Source organism: Somniosus microcephalus, chromosome 4 (genome assembly GCF_052327205.1).
Source record: "Somniosus microcephalus isolate GS21.2 chromosome 4, FLI_Smic_1.0, whole genome shotgun sequence".
Lineage (NCBI taxonomy): Eukaryota > Metazoa > Chordata > Chondrichthyes > Squaliformes > Somniosidae > Somniosus > Somniosus microcephalus.
In genome coordinates, this window is record NC_140990.1 from 253,163,835 (window position 1) to 253,189,918 (window position 26,084).

At 43.2% G+C, this 26,084-nt stretch overlaps 1 protein-coding gene across 1 annotated transcript in view; it reads left to right on the forward strand.

The window, feature by feature from the left end:
- The window catches only part of ubr3 (ubiquitin protein ligase E3 component n-recognin 3), a 381,077-nt gene that overhangs the window by 221,600 nt on the left and 133,393 nt on the right, over nt 1-26,084 (forward strand). Inside the window, 1 exon segment of the mRNA XM_085986233.1 lies at nt 17,551-17,763. Coding sequence (XP_085842359.1) covers nt 17,551-17,763 — 213 coding nt within the window.

Sequence of the window (26,084 nt, forward strand, 5' to 3'; positions counted from 1 at the left end):
ACGTTATATTGCATCTGCCATGCTTCTGCCCAATCACCCAACCTGTCCAAATCATACTGGAGTTTCTCGGCATCCTCTTCACAGTACACAAGCCCATCCAACCAGGTTTTTGTCATATGCAAACTTGGAGATATTCCATCTAGTTCCCTCATTTAGATCATTAATATATATTGTGAATAGCTGGGGTCCTAGGACCGATCCCTGCGGTACCCCACTAGTCACTGCCTACCACTCGGAAAAAGACCCGTTTATTCCAACTCTTTGCTTTCTGTCTGCCAACCAGTTCTCTATCCAAGTCAATACCTTGCCCCCAATCCCATGTGCCTTAACTTTACACGCTAATCTCTTATGCGGGAACTTATCGAAAGCCTTCTGAAAGTCCAAATACGCCACATCCACTGGTTCTCCCTTATCTATTTTACCAGTTACATCCTCAAAAAATTCCAGTAGATTAGTCAAGCACGATTTACCTTTTGTAAATTCATGTTGACTTTGTCCGATCCTGTCACTGTTTTCCAAGTGCTCTGCTATTACATCTTTTATAATGGACTCTAGCATTTTCCCCGCTACCGATGTCCGGCTTACCGGTCTGTAATTCCCCATTTTCTCTCTACCACCTTTTTTGAACAGTGGGGTAACATTAGCTACCCGCCAATCCATGGGTACTGTTCCAGAGTCTATCGAATTTTGGAAGATGACCAGCAATGCATCTACTATTTCTAGGGCCACTTCCTTAAGTACCCTAGGATGTGGATTATCAGGCCCTGGGGATTTATCGGCCTTCAATCCCGTCAATTTCCCTAACACCATTTCCCTACAAATACTGATTTCATTCGGTTCCTCCCTCTCATTAGACCCTATGTTCCCGACATCTCTGGGAGGTTATTTGTGTCCTCCTTTGTGAAGACAGAACCAAAGTATGTATTTAATTGGTCTGCCATTTCTTTGTTCCCCATTATAAATTCCCCTGATTCTGTCTGCAAGGGACCTACGCTTGACTTCACCATTCTTTTTCTCTTTACAGTCAGTTTTTATGTTCTCTGCAAGCTTACTCTCATACTCTATTTTCCCCCTCTTAATTAATCCCTTTGTCCTCCTTTGCTGAATCTTAAACTGCTCCCAATCCTCAGGTTTACTGCTTTTTCTGGCCAATTTATATGTCCTCTCCTTGGATTTATGCTATTCCTAATTTCACTTATTAGCCACGGTTGAGTCACCTTTTTTGTTTTATTTTTATGCCAAACTGGGATGAACAAATTCTGTAGTTCATCCATGCGATCTTTGAATGTTTGCCATTGCCTATCCATAGTCAACCGTTTGACATTCCCCAATCAATCCTACCCAACTCGCGCCTCATACCATTGTAGTTTCCTTTATTTAAATTCAGGACCCTAGTCTCTGAGTCAACTACGTCACTCTCCATCTTAATGAAGAATTCGATCATATTATGATCGCTCCGCCCCAAGGGGCCTCGCACAACAAGATTGCTAATTAATCCTTTCTCATTACATAATACCCAGTCTAAGATGGCCTGATCTCTAGTTGGTTCCTTGACATATTGGTCCAGGAAACTATCCCGTATACACTCCAGGAATTCCTCCTCCACAGTATTGTTACTAATTTGGTTAGCCCAATCTGTATGTAGATTAAAGTCACTCATGATAACTACTGTGCCCTTATTGCACGCTTCTCTAATTTCCCTTTTAATGCCTTTCCCAACCTCTGCATTACTGTTTGGGGGTCTATATACCACTCCCACTAACGTTTTCTGCCCCTTGGTATTTCTCAGTTCTACCCATACAGATTCCACATCATCAGAGCTAATATCCTTCCTTACAATTGTGTTAATCCCCTCTTTAACCAGCAATGCTACCCCACCTCTTCCTTTTTGCCTATCTTTCCTGAATATTGAATACCCCTGGATGTTGAATTCCCAGCCTTGGTCACCCTGGATCCATGTTTCCGTAATCCCAATCATATCATATTTGTTTCCCTCTATTTGCGCAGCTAATTCATCCACCTTATTATGAATGCTCCTCTCATTAAGACACAAAGCCTTCAGGCTTGTTTTTTTAACGCTCTTAGACCTTTTAGAATTATTATTTACTGTGGCCATGTTTGATTTAAACCCTTGATTTCTCTGACTGCCACCTTTGTTTTTCTCCTTCCTGTCTTTTGTTTCTATCCTTGTTTCCCTTTCCTCTGCCTCCCTGCTCAGGTTCCCAACCCCCTGCCATTTTAGTTTAAACCCTCCCCCAGAGCACTAGCAAACACTCCCCCTAGGACATCGGTCCCGGTCCTGCCCAGGTGCAAACCGTCCGGTTTGTACTGGTCTTACCTCCCCCAGAACCGGTTCCTATGTCCCAGGAATTTGAATCCCTCCCCCTTGCACCATTCCTCTAGCCACGTATTCATCTGAAATATCCTTTTATTTCTACTCTGACTAGCACGTGGCACTGGTAGCAATCCTGAGATTACTACCTTTTGAGGTCCTATTTTTTAATTTACCTAACTCCCTATATTCAGCTTTTAGGACCTCATCCTGTTTTTTTACCTATATCATTGGTACCTATATGCACCACGACAACTGGCTGTTCACCCCTTCCAAAATGTTGTGCAGCCGCTCTGAGACATCCTTGACCCTTGCACCAGGGATGCAACACACCATCCTGGAGTCTCGTTTGCGGCCGCAGAAACGCCTATCTATTCCCCTTACAATAGAATCCCCTATTACTATAGCTCTACCCCTCTTTTTCCTCCCGTCCTGTGCAGCAGAACCACCCCTGGTGCCAGGAAGTTGGCTGCTGCTGCCTTCCTCTGATAAGCCATCCCCCTCAACAATATCCAAAGTGTTACATCTGTTTGAGAGGGGGATGACCACAGGGGACTCCTGCACTACCTGCCTGCGTCTACTAATCTACCTGGTGGTCACCCATTCCCTTTCTGCCTGTGCAACCTTTACCTGCAGTGTGTCCAACTGATTAAACGTGTTATCCACGACGTTCTCAGCATCGCAAATGCTCCAGTATGTATCCATTCGCAGCTCCAGCGCCGTAATGTGGCCTGCCAGTAGCTGCAGCTGGCTACACTTCCTGCACACATGGTCGTCAGGGACACAGGAAGTGTCCCTGATTTTCCACATAGTGCAGGAGGAGCACACTACGGGGCCGAGCTGTCCCGCCATGACTTACCCTTTAATTAATTTAAATTAAATTAAATCAAATCAATACCACCAATTAAATGATATGCTCGAGGGCCCTTGGTTACCAGTAGTCCCCACTACACCACAGAGAGCTTAGAAACTATAAACCAGAGTTTAAGTTTGGAAAAAAGGAGAAAGCGAGAAATATTCACCAACCAATCACTTACCTGCTTTCTGGTGACCTCACACTTCGATTACTTTTTACTTCTCTCCCGCGCTGAGATTGGTAAGCCTACCTGCTGCTGCCGCCGCTTTTAAGCTCACTCCGCCGCTGCTGCTTCTCCCAGGTCCGCCGCCGCTGTGGGGCCTACCTGCTGCTGCTGCCGCTTTTAAGCTCACTCCGTCGCCGCCGCTGCTTCTCCCAGGTCCGCCGTCGCTGTGGGGCCTACCTGCTGCTGCTGCCACCGCTTTTAAGCTCGCTCCGCTGCCGCCGCTTCTCCCAGGTCCGCCGCCGCTGTTGTAGCACTTTGTCAAACGCCTTTTGGAAATACATGTACACTACTTCAACTGCATTACCCTCATCAACCCTTGCTGTTACTTCATCAAAGAACTCAATCAAGTTAGTTAAACATGATATCTTGGTAACTTTTACTGACACTGGCAGTGCTGTGCTGGTAGAGATGGGTTTCTGGTCCAGGGCAAGCAGATGGCACATCACTTCTATAAGCCTTGGAACACGAACATAACCTTCTGATGCATTGTGTGCTGGAGAGGTGGCATGGGTACCCATGATTGGGTGCCAGTTGCCTCTGATGGTGCCGGATGAACCTGTTCGCCCTGAATTATATTGTGCAGTTCTTCCACTTCAAAGCACAGGTACAGGGATTCTCTAATGTTTAAACCACAGCCTGTTCTTTATGGCTGAAGATCTCAGTAAAAATCTCTAGCAGCAACAGCAATGTCGAAGGAATATAATAGGAAGCTAGAGATTGAAAAGGCAAAAAAAAAATCTTCAACAGTGAAGTTTGACAAAACACAGTATCCTGAGAAAAGTAGCCTGTTTAAAACAACTTCTGCCTATTTGACGCCGCCTAACAACCAGCAATGCCTTTTCTGCAGGGATTGATTTTTTTTTTCTTTTGAGCAAGCCATAGGGGAAGGAACTCAAACTCTAGACATCAACATCTAATAATATCTTATTTGCTTGCAGCAGATTGCCTGTATTGTGGGTCAAGAAAAATTGCGACAGTAATTATTATACCTGAGGATTCAGTAGTAGGCATATCCACCCCTTTTCCTCCACCATCTTTCGAAATCCATCAGAAAAGGAGTAATAAATGGGTCAAAAATCCAGGACTAACAGTTTAACATTTAATATTAAGCCCGCATTATGTGGGCCAAGGACTCTTGCATTAGTGAAGTGGAGGTTTTACATAGGCTGAAGGGGCTGAAAACCAACAAATTCCCTTCTACTCCAAGGTACTTAGACAAAGGAGGAGATTTGCCACGCAGTGACAGTTGTTTTGAGGTCGTCGATGAATAATGGGAAGGTTCCAGCAGACTGGTAATGGACAATTATAGTTCCCACAGAAGTGTAATCAGACAAAAATTGACACTGAGCCAAAGGAAGCGATATTGGAAATAATAAGGATAATTAAAAGCTTAGACAAAGGGTGTCTTTTGTAACTTTAATTAGGGTTGTTTCAGTGCTGCAGCAGGGACAAAAATCTGATTGGAGAGATTCAAACATGGTTTGCTGGAAAGATGAGAAGGGATTTGTGAGGCCATAACATGTTCAAGGAGTTTGGAGAGCAAAGGGAGATCGGAGATGGCGCGGTAATATGCAAGGCCAGTGGAGTCGATAGTTTTTTTGAGGAGGTGGGGGTCATGATAGTGGTTTAAAAATTGATGGGGAACCATTTGCAATGTTAGCTGGTATGGGGGCCAGAAAGAGAAGTTATGTGGTCAGCAAATTAGAGGGAGTAGGAATGGTGTTGAGAAAATAGAAGGTGGGTCTCATAGGCAAGATGTGTTTGGAGAGAGGAGAGAAGGTAGAGAAAGACGTGGGTTCAGCACTGGGGTGGTGCGAACCTTTGGGCTAATTTAGCTTGGTGGGTAAGGGAAAGGGGGGATACAGCACAGGCTGGTTAAGGTTAATAGTTTATATTTATAAAGATTAGAAGGTCTTCATTTTTGTGGTTATAGTTTCTAAGGTCTCTGTTGTGTATCGGGGAGTGTTAGTAACCAAGGACCCTTGAGTATATCATTTAATTGGTGGTTTTGATTTAATTTAATTTAAATTAATTGAAGGGTAAGTCATGACAGCACAGCTCGGCCCCGTGGCATGCTCCTCCTGCACTATGTGGGAAATCAGGGACACTTCCTGTATCCCTGACGACCATGTGTGTGGAAAGTGTATCCAGCTGCAGCTACTGACAGACCGCATTGTGAATGGATACATGCTGAAGACGTCGTGGATATGACGCTTAATCAGTTGGTCACACCGCAGGTAAAGGCTGCACAGACAGGAAGGGAATGGGTGACCGCCAGGCAGAGTAGTAGGCGCAGGCAGGTAGTGCAGGGGTCCCCTGTGGCCATCCCCCTCTCAAACAGATATACCAGTTAGATATTGTTGAGGGAGATGGCTTATCGGGGTAAGGCAGCAGCAGCCAGCTTCCTGGCACCGTGGGTGGTTCTGCTGCACAGGACGGGAGGAAAAAGAGCGAGAGAGCTATAGTGATAGGGGATTCTATTGTAAGGGGAATAGATGGGCGTTTCTGCGGGCGCAAACGAAACTCCAGGATGGTATGTTGCCTCCCTGGTGCAAGGGTCAAGGATGTCTTGGAGCGGCTGCAGGGCATTCTGGAGGGGATGGGTGAACAGCCAGTTGTTGTGGTGCATATGGGTACCAACGACATAGGTGAAAACCGGGATGAGGTCCGAAAAGCTAAATACAGGGAGTTAGGAGGTAAATTAAAAAAGACGACCTCAAAGGTAGTAATCTCAGGATTGCTACCAGTGCCATGTGCTAGTCAGAGTAGAAATAGAAGGATATTTCAGATGAACACGTGGCTAGTGGAATGGTGCAAGGGGGAGGGATTCAAATTCCTGTGACATTGGAACCGGTTCTGGGGGAGGTGGGACCAGTACAAACCAGACGATTTGCACCTGGGCAGGACCGGGACGGATGGCCTAGGCGGAGTGTTTGCTAGTGCTGTTGGGGAGGGTTTAAACTAAAATGGCAGGGGGTTGGGAACCTGTGCAGGGAGATAGAGGAAAGAGAAGCAAGGATAGAAGCAAAAGACAGGAAGGAGAAAAGCAAATGTGGCAGTCAGAGAAATCAAGGGTTTAAATCAAACATGGCCACAATAAATAATAATTCTAAGAGTGTTAAAAAAAAAACAAGCCTGAAGGCTTTGTGTGTTAATGCGAGGAGCATTCATAATAAGGTGGATGAATTAGCTGCGCAAATAGATGTAAACGGATATGATATAATTGGGATTACGGAGACATGGCTCCAGGGTGACCAAGGCTGGGAATTCAACATCCAGGGGTATTCAATATTCAGGAAAAACAGGCAAAAAGGAAAAGGAGGTGGGGTAGCATTGCTGGTGAAAGAGGAGATTAACACAATAGTAAGGAAGGATATTAGCTCTGATGATGTGGAATCTGTATGGGTAGAGCTGAGAAATACCATGGGGCAGAAAACGTTAGTGGGAGCTGTATACAGACCCCCAAACAGTAATGCTGAGGTTGGGGATGGCATTAAACGGGAAATTAGAGACGCGTGCAATAAGGGCACAGCAGTTATCATGGGTGACTTTAATCTACATATAGATTGGGCTAACCAAATTAGTAACAATACTGTGGAGGAGGAATTCCTGGTGTGTATACGGGATTGGTTCCTGGACTAATATGTCGAGGAACCAACTAGAGATCAGGCCATCTTAGACTGGGTATTATGTAATGAGAAAGGATTAGCAATCTTGTTGTGCGAGGCCCCTTGGGGCAGAGCGATCATTAATATGAAAGAATTCTTCATTAAGATGGAAAGTGAAGTATTTGACTCGGAGACTAGGGTCCTGAATTTAAATAAAGGAAACTTCGATGGTATGAGGCACGAGTTGGCTAGGATGGATTGGGGAACGTTACTTAAATGGTTGACAGTGGATAGGCAATGGCAAACATTTAAAAATCGCATGAATGAACTACTGAATTTGTTCATCCCTGTTTGGCATAAAAATAAAACAAAAAAGGTGACTCAACCGTGGCTAACAAGGGAAATGAGGGATAGCATAAGATCTAAGACGAGGACATATAAATTGGCCAGAAAAAGCAGCAAATCTGAGGATTGGGAGCAGTTTAGGATTCAGCAAAGGAGGACAAAAGGATTAATTAAGAGGGGGAAAATAGAGTATGAGAGTAAGCTTTCAGGGAACATAAAAACTGACTGTAAAAGCTTCTATAGATATGTGAAGAGAAAAAGATTGGTGAAGTCAAGTGTAGGTCCCTTGCAGTCAGAATTGGGAATTTATAATGGGGAACAAAGAAATGGCAGACCAATTAAATACATACTTTGGTTCTGTCTTCACAAAGGAGGACACAAATAACCTCCCAGAGATGTCGGGGAACATAGGGTCTAATGAGAGGGAGGAACTGAATGAAATCAGTATTTGTAGGGGAATGGTGTTAGGGAAATTGGCGGGATTGAGGGCCGTTAAATCCCCAGGGCCTGATAATCCACATCCTAGGGTACTTAAGGAAATGTTCCTAGAAATAGTGGATGCATTGCTGGTCATCTTCCAACATTCTATAGACTCTGGAACAGTACCCATGGATTGGAGGGTAGCTAATGTAGCCCCACTATTCAAAAAAGGTGGTAGAGAGAAAACGGGGAATTATAGACCGGTAAGCCTGACATCGGTAGTGGGGAAAATGCTAGAGTCCATTATAAAAGGTGTAATAGCAGAGCACTTGGAAAACAGTGACAGGATCGGGCAAAGTCAACATGGATTTACAAAAGGTAAATCATGCTTGACTAATCTCTGGAATTTTTTGAGGATGTAACTGGTAGAATAGATAAGGGAGAACCAGTGGATGTGGTGTATTTGGACTTTCAGAAGGCTTTCGATAAGGTCCCGCATAAGAGATTAGCGTGTAAAATTAAAGCACATGGGATTGGGGGTAAGGTACTGACTTGGATAGAGAACTGGTTGGCAGACAGAAAGCAAAGAGTTGGACTAAACGGGTCTTTTTCCAAGTGGCAGGCAGTGACTAGTGGGGTACCGCAGAGATCGGTGCTAGGACCCCAGATATTCACAATATATATCAATGATCTAGACGAGGGAACTAGATGTAATATCTCCAAGTTTGCAGACAACACAAAGCTGGGTGGGCGTGTGTGCTGTGAGGAGGATGCTGAGAAACTCCAGTATGATTTGGACAGGCTGGGTGATTGGGCAGATGCAGTATAATGTGGATAAATGCGAGGTTATCCACTTTGGTGGCAATAACAGGAAGGCAGATTATTATCTGAACAGCAATAGATTGGGAGAAGGGGAAGTGCAACGAGACCTGGGTGTCCTTGCGCACCAGTCATTGAAGGTAAGCATGCAGGTGCAGCAGGCGGTTAAGGCGGCAAATGGTATGTTGGCCTTCACAGCGAGAGGATTCGAGTACAAGAGCAAGGATGTCTTGCTGCAGTTGTACAGGGCCTTGGTGAGACCACACCTTGAGTATTGTGTGCAGTTTTGATCGCCTTATCTGAGGACGGATGTTCTTGCCATGGAGGGAGTGCAGCGAAGATTCACCAGACTGATACCTGGGATGGCAGGAATGACGTATGAGGAGAGATTGGGTCGATTGGGCTTATATTCGCTAGAGTTTAGAAGAATGAGAGGGGATCTCATTGAAACTTATAAAATTCTAACAGGACTAGACAGACTAAATGCAGGAAGGATGTTCCCGATGGTGGAGGAGTCCAGAACCAGGGGTCACAGTCTAAAGATAAGGGGTAAGCCATTTAGGACAGAGATGAGGAGGAATTTCTTCAACCAGAGAGTGGTGAACCTGTGGAATTCTCTACCACAGAAGGCAGTGAGGCCAATTCATTAAATATATTCAAGAAGGAGTTAGATATATTTCTTAAGGCTAAAGGGATCAAGGGATATGGGGAGAAAGCAGGGACAGGGTACTGAATTTGGATGATCAGCCATGATCTCATTAAATGGCGGAGCAGGCTTGAGGGGCCGAATGGCCTACTCCTGCTCCTATCTTCTATGTTTTTAGGCAGTTGAATAGATGGTCTCGAACTTTGTAACAAAGATGTCCATGACCACCTCACATTGGAGATGAGGGCAGAAGAGAGAAGTTTAAGAAGATGGTCTGCACCAGAGAAAAAAAGCAAGGGGATTTATCTTGTTCTGCAGTATTATCCTGGAGTCGTGAGTGGTTTTCAGAGGAGAACAAGGCCCAATAGTCCTTCAGCCAGATTTGGCGATAGATGGGTAAACAATTGTGCATTAGATATGATCAAATCTGTGCTCCTTGGACTTCATGAAATGAGGATGGGTGAGAGTTAGGGTTTTACTGGGGAAAAGGACAACAAAGGTAGAGGTGAGGGAGTGACTGATCAGATCCATAGCTGCAGAGGTATTCTGATGAATGGAGTGCCAAAAGATAGATAGTTGTAAGTAACTTGGGAAGTGTTTTTTTCCCCCAGGGAAGGATGCACAAGGAACATAGGAACATAAGAATTAGGTGCAGCAGTAGGCCATATGGCCCTTCGAGCCTGCTCCGCCATTCAATAAGATCATAGCTGATCTCTGACATCAACTCCACTTTCCCGCCATACCCCATATCCCTTGATTCCCTGAATCCAAAAATCTATCTTATCTCAGCCTTGAATATACTTGACGACTCAGCATCCACAGCTCTCTGGGGTACAGAATTCCAAAGATTCACAACCCTGAGTAAAGAAATTTCTCCTCATCTCAGTTCTAAATGTTCGACCACTTATCCTGAGATTATATTCCCTTGCTTTAGACTCTCCAGCCAGGGAAAACAGCCTCTCAGCATCTCCACTGTCAAGCCCTCTAAGAATTTTATGTTTCAATGAGATCACCTCTCAGTCTTCTAAATTCCAGAGCATATATACCCATTCTACTCAATCTCACCCCATAGGACAACCCTCTCATCCCAGGAATCAATCTAGTGAACCTTCTTTGCATCCCCAGTAAGGCAAGTATATCCTTCCTTGGGTAAAGAGACCAAAACAGTACACCATGCTCCAGGTGTGGTCTCATCAAATTCCTTGTCTGTGATTGAAACCCTGGGAGTAGAGATGGCAAGGTTGAGGGGCTGGCCGTGAATATGGGTAGGAGAATTTATATGGAGGGAGCAGTTAAAAGATATGTGACTCCAAACCCACAGTAATGTGGTTGACTCTTAACTGCACTCTGAAATGGCCTAGCAAGCCATTCATTTTCCAAAAGGCATTCAGTAAGGTGCCACATAAAAGGTTATTACACAAGATAAGGGCTCCTGAGGTTGGGGATAATATAGTAGCATGGATAGAGGATTGGTTAACGGACAGAAAACAGAGAGTAGGAATAAACGGGTCATTTTCGGGTTGGCAGGCTGTAACTAGTGGGGCACCACAAGGATCAGTGCTTGGGCCTCAGCTATTCACAATCTATATCAATGATTTGGATGAGGGGACCAAATGTAATATATCCAAGTTTGCTGATGATACATAGCTGGGTCGGAATGGAAGTTGTGAGGAAGATGCAAGGAGGCTTCAAGGGGATATAGACAGGATAAGTGAGTGGGCAAGAACATGGCAAATGGAATATAATGTGGAGAATGTGAAGTTATCCACTTTGGTCGGAAAAATAGAGAAGTACAGTTTTTTAAATGGCGAGATGTTGGGAAATGTTGGTGTTCAGAGGGACCTGGGTGTCCTTGTACATGAATCACTGAAAGTTAACATGCAGGTACAGCAAGCAATTAGGAAAGCAAATGGTATGTTGGCCTTTATTACAAGAGGATTTGAGTATAAGAGTAAAGACGTCTTACTGCAATCATATAGGGCCCTGGTGAGTCCACACCTGGAGTATTGTGTGCAGTTTTGGTCTCCTTACCTAGGGAAGGATGTGCTTGCCTGGAGAGGGTGCAACGAGGCTTCACCGGGCTGGTTCCTGGGATGGGGGGTTGTCCTGTGAGGAGAGATTGAGTAGGCTGGGCCTGTGTTCTCTGGAGTTTAGAAGAATGAGAGGTGATCTCATTGAAACATACAAGATTCTGAAGGGATTTGACATGGTAGATGCTGAGAGGTTGCTTCTCCTGACTGGAGTGTCTAGAACTAGGGGGCATAGTCTCAGATAAGGGGTCGGCCATTTAAGACTGAGATGAGGAGGAATTTCTTCACTCAGAGGGTTGTGAATCTTTGGAATTCTCTGCCCCAGAGGGCTGTGGAGGCTCAGTTGTTGAGTATATTCAAGACAGAGATCGATAGATTTTTGGACTCTAGGGGAATCAAAGAATATGGAGATTGGGCGGGAAAGTGGAGTTGAGAAGATCAGCTATAATCTTATTAAATGGCGGAGCAGGCTCGAGGGACCGTAGGGCCTACTCCTTCTCCTATTTTTTATGTTCTTATATTCAGTTGTATCAAACTGCTACAAAAAAGAATAAAACCGGACAGACCACCCGGCATCAACCTAGGCATCAGATTCGGACACGACAAAGGCACACCCAGCCCAGTCAACCCTGCAAAGTGGGGAAGCAGCATGCTATAGACAGAGCTGAGCGATCCCATAACCAATGGATCAGATCAGAGTTCTTCAGTCCTGACGCATCCTGTCTTGAATGGTGGTGGACAATTAAACAAATAACTGGAGGAGGCGGCTCCATGAACATCCCCACCCTCAATGATGGTGGAGCCCAGCATGAGTGCAAAAGACAAGGCTGAAGCGATTGCAACCATTTTGAGCGAAAATTGCCGAGTGGATGACCCATCTCGGCCTCCTTCTGAGATCCCCATCATTACAGATGCCAATCTTCAGCCAGTTTGATTCACTCCATGTGATATCAAGAAACGACTGAACACACTGGATACAGCAAAGGCTGTGGGCCCCGACAACATCCCGACTGTTGTGCTGAAAAGTTGTGCTCCAGAACTAGCCACGCCTCTAGCCAAGCTGTTCCAGTACAACTACAACACTGGCATCTACCCGACAAAGTGGAAAATTGCCCAGGTTTGTCCTGTCCATAAAAAGCAGGACAAATCAATCTGGCCAATTACCGCCCATCAGCCTACTCTCAATCATCAGCACAGTGATGGAAGGTGTCATCGGCAGTGCTATCAAGCGGCACTTACTCACCAATAACCTGCTCACTGATGCTCAGATTGGGTTCCATCAGGACCACTCTACTCCAGACCTCTTTATAGCCTTGGCATCAGCAGCAGCAGAATTGTATTCCACCACAATCTGTAACTTCATGACCCGGCATATCCCTCACGCTACCATTACCATCATGCTCGGGGACCAACCCTGGTTCAATAAGGAATGTAGAAGAGCATGCCAGGAGCAGCACCAGGCGTACCTAAAAATGAGGTGCCAACCTGGGGAAGCTGCAACACAGGACTACATGCATGCTAAAAAGCGGAAGCAGCATGCTATAGACGGGGTTAAGCGATCCCACAATCAACGGATCAGATCAAAGCTCTGCAGTCCGGCCACATCCAGTTGTGAATGGTGGTGGACAATTAAACAACAAACGGGAGGAGGAGGCTCCATGAATATCCCTATCCTCAATGATGGTGGAGCCCAGTACATGAGTGCAAAAGACAAGGCTGAAGCGTTTGCAACCATCTTCAGCCAGAAGTACAGAGTGGATGATCCATATCGGCCTCCTCTCGAGGTCCCCACCACCACAGAAGCCAGTCTTCAGCCAATTCAATTCACTCCACGTGATATCAAGAAATATCTGAGCGCACTGCATACAGCAAAGGCTGTGGGCCCCGAAAACACCTGGCTGTCGTGCTGAAGACTTGTGCTTCAGAACTAGCTGCGCCTCCAGCCAAGCTGTTCCAGTACAGCGACAACACTGGCATCTATCCGACAATGCGGAAAACTGCCCAGGTATGTCCCAAACACAAAAAGCAGGACAAATCCAATCCGGCTAATTATCGCCCCATCAGTCTACTCTCAATCATCAGCAAATTGATGGAAGGTGTCGTCGACAGTGCTATCAAGCAGCACTTACTCACCAATAACCTGCTCACTGATGCTCAGTTTGGGTTCCGTCAGGACCACCCTACTCCAGACCTCTTTATAGCCTTGGTCCAAGCATTGACAAAGGAGCTGAATTCCAGAGGTGAGGTGAGTGACTGCCCTTGACATAGCGGCAGTATTTGACTGTGTGTGGCACCAAGGAGCCCTAGTAAAATCAAAGTCAATGGGGATCAGGGGGAAGACTGTCCACTGGCTGGAGTCATACCTAGCATAAAGGAAGATGGTTGTGGTTGTTGGAGGCCAATCATCTCAGCCCCTGGACATCGATGCAGGAGTCCCTCAGGGCGGTGTCCTAGGCCGAATCATCTTCAGCTGCTTCATCAATGACCTTCCCTCCATCATAAGGTCAGAAGTGGGGATGTTCGCTCATGATTGCACAGTGTTCAGTTACATTGATAATAATGAAGCAGTCTGTGCCCACATGCAGCAAGACCTAGAGAACATCCAGGCTTGGGCTGATAAGTGGCAAATAACATTTGTGCCAGGCAATGACCATCTCCAACAAAAGAAAGTCTAACCACCTCCCCTTGACATTCAATGGCATTATCATTGTTGAATCCCTCACCATCAACATCCTGGGGGTCACCATTGCCTAGAAACTTAACTGGACCAGCCACATAAATACTGTGGCTACAAGAGCAGGTCAGAGGCGGGGTATTCTGCGGCGAGTGACTCGCCTCTGACTCCCCAAAGCCTTTCTACCACCTACAAGGCACAAGTCAGGAGTGTGATGGAATACTCTCCACCTGCCTAGATTGGTGCAGCTCCAACAACACTCAAGAAGCTCGACACCATCCAGGACAAAGCAGCCCGCTTGATTGGCACCCCATCGACCACCTTAAACTTTCACTCCCTCCACCACTGGTGTACCGTGGCTGCAGTGTGTACCATCTACAAGATGCACTGCAGCAACTTGCCAAAGCTTCTTCAGCAGCGTCCCCCAGACCTGCGACCTCTACCACCTGGAAGGACAAGGGCAGCAGGCGCTTGGGAACACCATCAGCTCCAAGTTCCCCTCCAAGTCGCACACGATCCTGACTTGGAAATATATATCCATTCCTTTATCGTCGCTGGGTTAAAATCCTGGAACTCCCTACCAAACAGCACTGTGGGATTGCCTTCATCACATGAACTGCAGCGGTTCAAGAAGGCAGCTCACTACCACCTTCTTAAGGGGAACAATGTTTCTATATTTCTTAAGGCTAAAGGGATCAAGGGGTATGGGGAGAAAGCAGGGACCGGGTACTGGATTTGGATGATCAGCCATGATTGCATTGAATGGCGGAGCAGGCTCGAGGGGCCGAATGGCCTACTCCTCCTATCTTCTATGTTTCTATGTAACTAGGGATGGGCAATAAATGCTGGGCCTGCCAGCAACGCCCACATGAATAAAAAAAATTTAAATTGGCAAATTTTGCCTGAACAACCACATAGGCGCTTTTTTGAGGTAGTGACAAAACAAATTGACGGGGGAAACCACAGACAGGAAAAACTCTTTGGTATCCGGCACCGATGGGACCGGTGTGTTGCCGGCTGATCAAAAATTCAAGATGACTGAGAGGGTTATCTACCGAGGCTATTTTTAGCAAAGAAAAATCAAGAAATGTGCAGTATACAGTAATTGGGTACTCACCTACAGAATGTTGTGTTAAATGGATGGTGGAAGATGCTTGATTAAGTACAGTACTGCCAGTTGAGGGTAATGCAATGCAATGCCTACCAGCAGCGTGAGAGAGACACAGTACCCCTGTAAAATGGTGGATCAGAAGAGACTACCAGCAGCGCGGGAGAGTCAGACTCCTGTTCCAACTTCCGACCGCCAAGAAGCCGAGTAGTGGCAGTTTGGAGAACTACCCCCACTGACTAACTCGGCCACCGCGGGAGACTCGGACACATTGCCGGTTATTGAGGTGTTGTTTTCGGAGTGAGAATTTTGCCGGTTAATAGAGAATTCTGGCTATTTAGGTGCCGTTTAAACGAGAGTTTTCTGTAATATTTTTACCTAGGCTTTCAAAAAGTCTTTGATAAAGCATACATGAGCAACTTTACAAATTAAGGTCAGTGGGTATGAAGGTAAGATGTGGAAATTCATTAACTAGCCAAAGAAAAGGAAGCTAGGTTGCAATGGAAGGGAGATATTGAGTATCCCAATGGTCTGTGTTGGATCTCTTTTGTTTTTGGTATATGGAAGTTGTCTGGAATTGCAAAGTGATTAATTTGCAGAACTAGTGGAGCTATGGACTTGAAGGAGACAGCCATGATCTTACAAAGAGAGCTCATCAGGATTTGTATCTCAGCTCATCAGCGGTAACTGAAATTCACTGCAGATAAATGTAAGATACTGCATGTTAGAAGTAAAAACAGGAGGCATGTGTACTCCAAGGATGTGGTAGCACCTAGCAAGGAGGAGTTGAAAGGCTGTGAAGTATTAATTGGCTCATCTCCCCCCACCCTCAGTTATATTCAAATCTCCAGAGATTATACTGGAACTGTAGTGTCATGAGCATGCTACACCTGAAATACTACATACAGTTCTGGTCAATGTGAAACAAGGGAGCCAACCAGGCCCTAAAGACAGTGCAGAGGTGAGCAGTGAGTGGTTCCCAATGTCATATAGAGAAAAGCTATGAGGAATGATTTCTTCTGGGTATACTAGCCTTGTGGTTATGGTACTGGACCAGCTACCCAGTGGTTGTTAATCCAAGTCCCACCATGGCAAGTTATGAAATTGAATTTTAAAAATCTTGTACTTTCTGGGCTAGCAGCAAACATAACCAGGAAATCTGTTGTTGTCATAAAAACCCACATGGTTCACAGATGTCCTCAGGAAGGGGAAGATGTTCCCCGTGAAAGCATTAAAAGTCACTTTGTGGTTGCCTCTTAATGCTGTCGGAAATTAGGGATGGGCAAATACTGTCTTGCCAGTGTTGCCCACATCTTAAGACCAAAAACGAAGGCTCTCTAGTCTTGATAAGAGATGTCTCAGAGCGGACCTTATAGAAATATGTAATAATTGGATAGAAGAATTGCCTCCCTCTGTGCTGTATCATTCTATAATTCTATGATGAGAAGAAAACCCAAAACAATACTCTGATCAGTTAGGGCAGAAGGGTGATTAGCAGCTGGGATGGGTTGTCCGAGAGGATGGTTACACTCAGGTTATTGGACTCGTATAAGAAACCGCTAGATGCTGTCAGGGGAAGATTGTAGATTTAGTACTCTTGAAGGATGGGATCAAATGGGTTGGAAGACCTTTTTCATTCCTAATCTATATCTAAGGGAGAAAATTGGGGGAAGCTCATTTTGATAACTCATTCATTGCTCACTTATATAATGGCCATCATATAGTTCCATCTTTTAAAGGATTCAGTGTCTATTTGATTGCCTTGGACCTAGCTATAATTTGAATTGCAATTGTAAGACATGTATATATTTTTTTTAATGCATTGTTATGGGCAATCATTAATCAAGAGAAGGGCATGTGACCTTCGTACAGGTGTTTGTAGTGGGTGATTCCACAACAGTATTAGCAAAGTGTCTTGAAAGTTAACGGTTGATTTTCCTAATTCTTTCGCTAAGTGGAGCAACTGGCTAGCTCCTGCTCTGCATATCCTCCATTTGATCAAAGTGAAGAATTTGCAGTGCGGCATAATTATAAGCCTGCATCCTACCACTATCTGCGCATGTGCACTGATGCCACCAGGCTACTCTCCACAGCTTCTTTGAAACCATGTCGGAGCAGCAACAACAACAATATTCAGCTGCTTAATGTATTTTTAAAAGGGCACTGTCTTTATAATATTTTTTGTTCGGTCATAAATAGCCAATAGAAACCTGTCAATTATGTCATGATGGCATTGTATCAAGTTAATATGATCATGTGTTCTGATAAAAATTTATGCCATCACATTGTGTATTTGTAAACAAAGAAATATAAAATATTGCTTCCTCTCCTGCAATTCTATCGATTGACAAGTATGATGTGCTTTTTTGTTATAAGAAAGTTTGAAATGGCATTATTTGTCAACAGATTTAACAGTGAACAATCTGTCATGACTTGGAATTTGGTGGTACTTTTCATTAAAAATAGGTGATGTGACTCTCTTTCAGAATGACCAGGTGCTGCAGAGTTTCTCAGTGGATAAAGGAGAGTTTACATGCCCCCTCTGTAGACAGTTCGCCAACAGTGTCCTTCCCTGTTACCCTGAAAAGAGTGAGGAAAAGAGCACTTGGTCACCTTACATCAGCAAAACCTTGCAAGCTCTCATCAGGGAAGTGGAAGAACAACAGGAACAGTTGGGAATGTTCCCAGTAAGCATTGGTGTAAGGCTGCAAAATCTTTTTTGTAATTTAATTTTGGGTTTCTATAAAGTAATATCTTCACAAAACAAAAAAGCAAAAAAATGCTGATGCTTGAAATCTAAACCAAAAACAGAAAATTCTGGAACCACTCAGCAGGTCAGTTAGTATCTGAGGAGAGAATAGATGAGTTAATGTTTCAGGTGTGGATTTTTCAGCTACCTCTTAAATATTAACTTAGCTATTCTCTCCACCGAGACTGACGTGCTTATTTCTTGTCTAATTATCTAGTACTAAGATGCAAAGGTAACTTGTGGGGTTAACATTGAATATTGTAGATCAGTTTGCAATATAAATATACTTATGTTCCACTTAATTGTCAGCAATAAGGTTTCAACTCTTCTGGTAATTGATTTTTTTTTTTAAAAGGACTTTACTGTAAATTTATTGCTTAGATAATTTTGTAGAAAAGTTTGTGAATGAGTGTGTACTGTGTGTTACTTGAAATATTTTTTAAGTAGTACAAAGATTGATTAGTTCCTTTTGGCTCTTAATAATTTGCGGTTAAAGGAAAAATGTTGCTTATCAAATCATGTTAAATATATTTAACTCATATGATTATTAATTTTCTTCAAATAAGACTTGCCTAATTTTACAACAATTTACATTTATATAGCCCCTTTAATGTAGAAAAAGGACCTAGCGTGCTTTGCATAGGAGAGGAAGAATGGATTGGATGCCAAGCCATAGTGAGAGAGTTAGCAGAGATGGCTAAAAAGTTGGTCAAATTGATCGGTTTTAAGAAAGTTTTCGAAAATGGAGAGAGAAGTGGAGGGGTTTAGGGAGGGAGTTCCAGAGAATAGGGCTATAGGTTGTGCTGTCAGTGGTAGAGCCAAGAAAGGGTTTGCATGAATGCCAAAGTCAGAGCACCAACATTACAATGATGCCACTTCTGACAATGTAGCACTGCTTCTACTGTACTTTACTGTCAGCCTAGATTGAGGTCAGCTCCTGATGTGTGAATTGAACCCTCAACCTTATGACCCAGCTGCCAACTGAGCCAAGCTAACACAGAAATGGGATGTTCAGCTACATGCTTATAAAAATAATTACTGATTTACCATTATATCTATCTATATATAAAATATGACAAGTTTTTTGTATGGTATGCACTTCCTTCAAGTGCTGCTTTTACTTCCTATCATACTTTCCCTGTCAAACTTTGTTGATCACCTTTTGGTAGCACCCCTATTGTTCTAAAGCAGTGCATCATAGAATCATAGGGGTACAGAAGGAGGCCATTTGGCCCCGTCGAGTTTGCAGATGACACTAAATTAAGAAGTACAGTAAGTTGTGTAGATGGGAGCAGAAAGTTACAAAGGGACATAGATGGGAGCCAAAGGGATTTAGGTGCCCAGTTACACAAAACACTAAAAGCTAGTGCGCAGGTACAAAAAGAAATCATAGAATAGTACAGCACAGAAGGATGTCATTCGGCCCATCGCGTCTGCTCCAGCTCTTTCGAAAAGCAATCCAGTTAGTCCCACTCCCCCGCTCTTTTCCCATATCCCTGCCATTTTTCTCCAAGTATTTATCCAATTCCCTTTTAAAAGCTACTATTGGATCTGTTTCCACCGCCTTATCAGGCAGTGCATTCCAAATCCTAACCACTCATTGAGTAAAAAAAGTTTTTCCTCATGTCTCCTCTGGTTCTTTTGCCAAGCACCTTAAATCTGTGCCCTCTGGTTATTGACCATTCAGCCATTGGAAAGTTTCTCTTTATTTACTCTATCTAAACCCTTCATGATTTTAAACACCTCTATCAAATCTCCTCTTGGCATTCTCTGCTCTAAGGAGAACAACCCCAGCTTCTCCAGTCTATCCATGCAACTGTAATCCCTTATCCCTGGAACCATTCTAGTAAATCTCTCCTGTACCCTCTCCAAAGGCTTCACATCCTTCCTAAAGTGTGATGCTCAGAATTAGACACAATAGTCCAGCTGGGGCTGAACGAGTGTTTTATAAAGGTTTAGCATAACTTCCTGGCTTTTGTACTCTGACTCTATTCATAAAGCCCAGGATTCCATATGCTTTATTAACTGTTTTGTTAAGCTGCCCTGCCACCTTCAAAGATGTGTGCACAAACACCCACAGGTTTCTCTCTTCTTGCACCCCCTTTAAAATTGTACCATTTAGCTTGTATTGTCTCTCCTCATTCTTCTTACCAAAATGTATCCTTTGATTTACTGTGAGCAATACCACGGGAGATCTGCTATTACCAAGAACAGTAGTATATCACTCTGTGGGTGTGACACTGTTGTAGATGCACAACACTCTTAAAATACTGTATGGTCCTAAGAAGTAGCCTGAAATTGACAAACCAAATTTCAATGTTCCCTGGCCAACCTAGCAAATTTGCTATGGGTAAAAGGATATTGAGAAAAGGTGGGTAAATTAAGTTGAGGTACAGATCAGCCATGATCTCATAGAATATTAAATAGTGAATATTATTAATAGATAGTGTCAGTTGCGAAGAGGATGTGAAGAGTGGGCGAAAACATGGCAGATGGATTATAATGCGGATAAATGTGAAGTTATCCATTTTGGTAGAAAAAACAGAAAGGCAGAGTATTTCCTAAATGGTGAAAGATTGGGGAATGTAGATGCTCAAAGGGACCTGGGTGTCCTTGTACATGAGTCACTGAAAGTGAATGTGCAGGTGCAGCAAGCCATTAGGAAGACGAATAGTATGCTGGCCTTCATTACAAAAGGATTTGAGTTCAGGAGTAAAGAATTCTTACTCCAATTATATAGGGCCTTGGTGAGACCACACCTGGAGTACTGTGTACAATTTTGATCTCCTTACCTAAGGAAGGATATACTTGCCATAGAGGAGTGCAATGAAGGTTCACGAGATTGAGTCCTGGGATGGCGGGACTGTCGTATGAGAAGAGATTGAGTAAACTAGGCCTGTATTCTCTTGAATTCAGAAGAATGAGAGGGGATCTCATTGAAGCATACAAAATTATTACAGGGCTTGATAGGGTGGATGCTGGGAGAATGTTTCCCTTGGCTGGGGAGTCTAGAACTAGGGGCCACAGCCTCGGGATAAAGGTAAGGCCATTCAGGACTGAGATGAGAAGAAATTTCTGCACACAGAGGGTGGTGAATCTTTGGAATTCTCTACCCCAGAGAGCTGTGGCGGCTCAGTCATTGGGTATATTCAAAACAGAAGTCGATAGATTTCTGACTAATAAGGGCATCGAGGGATATGGCGATAAGGATGGTGAATGGAATTGAGACAGAAGATCAGCCATGATCGCATTAAATGGTGGAGCAGGCTCGAAGGGCCGAATGGCCTACTCCTGTTCCTATTTCTTGTGTTCTTATGGTAGCAAGCTGGCTGCAATACAGAAAACCGAGAGTAGGGATTAAAGGTATTTACTCGGATTGGCAAATAGTGGGAAGTGGTGCTCCACAAGGATCGGTGCTGGGACCACTGCTGTGCACCACTTACATAAATGATTTGGACTCGGGGAAACGGAAGTACAATTTCAAAACTTGCGATGACACCAAATTGTACCTAATAGAGAGCAGGACTGTGACAGAATACAGATTGCAGAATGGGCCTGTAATTGGAAAATTAACTTAAATATAGATAAGTGTGAGGTAATACAGTTTGGTAGAAAGAATAGGGAGAGCACATACACCTTGTAAAATAAGTGTTAAATGGGTAGAGGAACAGAGATCACTAAAAGTAGTGGTGCAGGCTAATATGGCCATTAAAAAGGCAAACAAATCACTGGAGTTCATTTCTAGAGGGATAGAATTGGAGTACTGTGAGCAGTTCTGGCCTCCATATTCTAAAAAGGATATAGAGGCACTGGAGAAGGTGCATCCCGTCTGTGTTCTCAGGTGGACGCAAAAGATCCCATGGCACTATTCCAAAGAAGAACAGGGGAGTTATCCCCGGTGACCTGGCCAATATTTATCCCTCAATCAACATAACAAAAGCAGATCATCTGGTCATTATCACACTGCTGTTTGTGGGACCTTGCAGAGCGCAAATTGGCTGCTGCGTTTCCTACATTACAACAGTGGCTACACTTCAAAAGTATTTAATTGGCTGTAAAGCGCTTTGGAATGTCCTGAGGTCATGAAAGGCGATATATAAATGCAAGTCTTTTTTTTACTGCCAAGTATGTGAGCTACCACTTGGAAAGTCTATTCACTTCATTTTTCGTACAGTTGTGACTGGCAAAATTGTTTCAGCAGCTTTTCACTTCCCTTTCATGAAGTCTGACGTTTTGGACGCACACTGTATCAGCAAACATCATTTACTTAGTGTTCCCTGCAGGGAAAGAAATGATAGTTTTCTTCGAAGCACATTTGTGTTATTTGTGCCTCTCAAGTGAGCTTACCTTTACTCTCCACCAATTCATCTGATGATCTCTCAAGGAAATGATTGCTGCAGTGCCTCTTGGTGAACAAAATTAAGAATCATACCATGATTTCACAGAAGAGGTTTCCGATTCGTTGATTGACATCACATAACACTATGCTGGGGTACCACTTAAATTAATGTGTCACATAGAATTATTCTGACAACAATAACTACAGGTGTAATGCCACTAGAATATTGCAACTCCACACTTTTTAATACATGGTAGATTTTTAGTAAACTTCCTATAACATCACTTGAAGGATATGCTCTTTTAACTATATGTTGCATTTTGGAGGTCTCCTGGGGATGCTGCGAATTTCAGCATATCCTAGGTTCACCAGTAAGTTTAAAATTTCCAGTGTAATTCCTACTGATAGAAGGATCGCATTATCTACTATGTTTTCATCAAATGTTTGGTCATTCACACCTTTAAACTGACATTTACAAAAACGGTTTGCAGTTCACGTCTGTAAGAAAGTACTGTAACTAGCAACAATTATGTGGATTGTATCCAGTAGATTAACATACCTAGCAACATCCAGTGCAGTTATTATGTTGTTGGGTTTGTGTTTGCTATCTGATCTCATTGGTCAGCTAGTCATTCATGATTTATCCTTGTTCTTTATCAGGTTAGGAAGTGTGGACTGCAGGATTTTAAAGCTTTTCGCCAGAGCTGTCTGGCTAGTTTTCAGCATTGTCCCAATGCTTTGCAGAATCTCCACCTTGCGTTTCAAGGAAAGCATAAGAGCAAGTTTGGTTGGGAATGCTGTGCAAAATATGATGTTCAGGAGAAAATTTTTGAAAAAGACACACAAATCGGCAGCACTAATTTTGGTAGGTCAATCCAGTTCCATTTGACATTCCCAGAGCTGTTCAATTCTCTGCCTACAGCTAAGTTGCACCCAGTAAGGTGCAATATTATTTAATGCCTGTGAAACATCAAGAAAATCACTTTTCTATTCTGACCTGTCCAACCTAAAGCCTACAGATCATTAGAAATCGTAGCATACATGTGAGTATAAATGGAAAATGGATTTGGAAAGTAAGATTTGATCCATATGCCCAAATAACCACTATAAGTAGTGACCTGTAAAACAAATTCCACTGTACTGTTGGGTAGTGCCGGATGTGAATCTCCTTTAAAAATGTGGCATTCAATATTGGTTGTGGTTGCGAAGTTATGATTAAACATAAAGGAAGTTGTAGAAAGGGGGCCTGACTAAGCAGCTTCATGTTGGTTTTCATGTAAATTTATGCATTTTTGGGAAAAGGATGAAAGACAGATATAAAATATATTGCCCCTGAATTTGTCGTACTTACTGTCAGAGTACGCCGTCATACCGCCTTTGAAACTGACCGCAAGCTCGTATAAATCCCGAACTTGCAATCTGGCAAGTTCCGACTACACATAGGCTTCTCTGCGTCTTTCACCTCCTCATACAAATCAACGTGCTGCCGAAAAGATGGGCTAATTGCCCAACTACTGCGAAGTAATTACGCAAAAAAAATTTAAGTCTGGTGCAGACAGGCGCAGGAAGCTTGTTCCACAGCGTAAGGGGACCAGATGAGAACATTGTAACAACAAAATGATCTGTAACAAAGCAGTGCTATAATGGGAGATTTGTTTTAAGAGGTTATCATAATGAAGTGTTTATAAGCCACTGAAAAAAGCATTAAATGAGTGGTTAGTAACCTTTTTTTTAATGAGTAGTTGATAATCAGTGTGTAAAGCAATGAGAGACTTGTATTGCCAGTATATGTATGTATTGCCAGTATGAGGTTTGTAACAACTGATGTTTGTGAATTTTGAATAGTTCTAATGAGATTTGCAATAACAGATTGTTACCATGAGAAGATTGCAGTTACAGAATTTATTATAATGGCATGCTTTTAGCGTTAGATTTTTTTTTAATGCATAGTTTGTGACAATGCATTTTTACATAAACTGTTATTACAAACTGTTTGTTATTATGATGAGTGGCCTACACTGATTGTTATAATGAGAAGTTTGTAATAGCAAAATTTGATACAATGAAAGTTTTGCAATACTTTGTTTTAAAAGGAGGTTTGTAATAAACATTTGTTGTTATGAGAGAACGATAGAATTTTTTTCAAGAGTCACGTATTATATCTCTATAAAGGAGACACAAAGAAAGATCCCCGGTATCCCTGATGAGTTTACCCAGAATTTCACTTCGGAAGTATTGCATTGGCAATTGACTAAGAGTCCGGAAGTAACAGGAGCACCGCCCCACGTGATCCCAGGTTCGCATACGCACAACGGTGCGCTCCATGGGGGAGTACGCTGTGTGGAACTCTGCAGCATTTGAAAGGAAATTCTCGCAGGGAGGATCGCACGACGTAGGGAGGATTTCCTTGCAATGCCGGCAGCGCACTCCTTAGCTACGCCGCTGACCGCAAATTCAGGCCCATTAATTTATAGTAGTGGGAAACACTCAAATTGGATTGTTGAAAACAATATATTGGTGGAAATAAAAAGGCGGTTGGAGCATTCATCATTTGGAAGACTTGGAATGAGTAAAGTGACTAGAAAAACTGTGTTTTGTTTGCCTGTGGGGAAAAAAAAATGCATGTCTGTTTTCTTATATAGTAACACAGGAAACTTTCGTTTAACCAGAGGTTAAATGTCCGGAAAGCTCTATCTACCGGCAAAATTCAGGAGCCGTTTCCGATAAGTTTTTTTACTTCTCGTTGCTTTTTTTTCCAAGTCAGGCTCTGCAAGGTCTAGCTGAAGCTGTTGCTTAGCTACAAAGACGCTTTTAAGCTGCGGCCGACTGTTTTGAAGCTGTTGCTAAGCAACAGGGTTTGTTGAGTCACACGGAGCTCAAAAGCTCCGTATGTTTTAACATTAACGCTGGTTTCTACGGCAGTTTTGATGGTACGGCACCAGCTCAGTCCCGTCAGTGCCGGATACCAGAAAGTTTCCTGTAGTTGCATTGAGTGCATGTTAGTGGGATCACAATGATATTGAGAGTGTTGACTGTATGTACAGGTAGAAAATTGTAAAAGTTACTGCCGTAGATGCAGTTGATTTGTGAGAGTGCAGTGTCATAAAATTGGCATCTTTTCTGTGGTAGTCCGTTAGGAGGGGAGCAAAAGACTTTAGGTCATTTTTGGAGGAGAGGTCCAAAAGGTAGGGAGGCAAAAAATCGTGTACATGGGTAGACTATAAAAGCAACATTGAGTGCACAGAATAAGTGCAGGAGAGAATGTTGAGAAAAGAATTAGGAGCTCCAAGAAATGAGCAAAAGATTAGGCTGAGGATGGTGCAAAAGGGAGCATGGAAGGTGAAAGTTGATGAATGTATGATAAAATGAAATGGGTAACTATTCTGGTAAGTATTTTTTGGTATCTTTAAGAATTATTAAAATTTATGTGATTCTTCCACTCTAAATTTTATTTGCAGGGGTATGGCGTGAGTAAATAAGGAAGCAATATGGCTGCTGAAAATAGTTGAGAGAAATTATTCTCACAGATGTGGGTGAGAGTAAGTTTTGAAGTGATTTTTGATTGGCCCACAAGAAATATAAGCCAATCAGAACATTGACATCCTACAGCCAGCAAAACATTTCCCATGCCCATTGAATTTGCAGCATTTGCAAGACTTTTTATATTGAGGATAGGTCGATCTAATAAAAGCTATAAAGATTTTTATTTAACCTCTTATTTTTGTCTAGATTTTACAGTCTGATTAGTTCATTACAAGTTGTAGGCCAATTTAATGAACCAGTAATATTATAAAAATTAATGAATCTTATCTATTGGCATTGTTCTCGTCACTTTGTGATTTGGTGGCTGCTTTTTCCTTTAACCATACTGTTGCAGGTGCAAAGTTCAATACTTTTATGGTAGCAATATAATAATTATAGCCTGATCTATT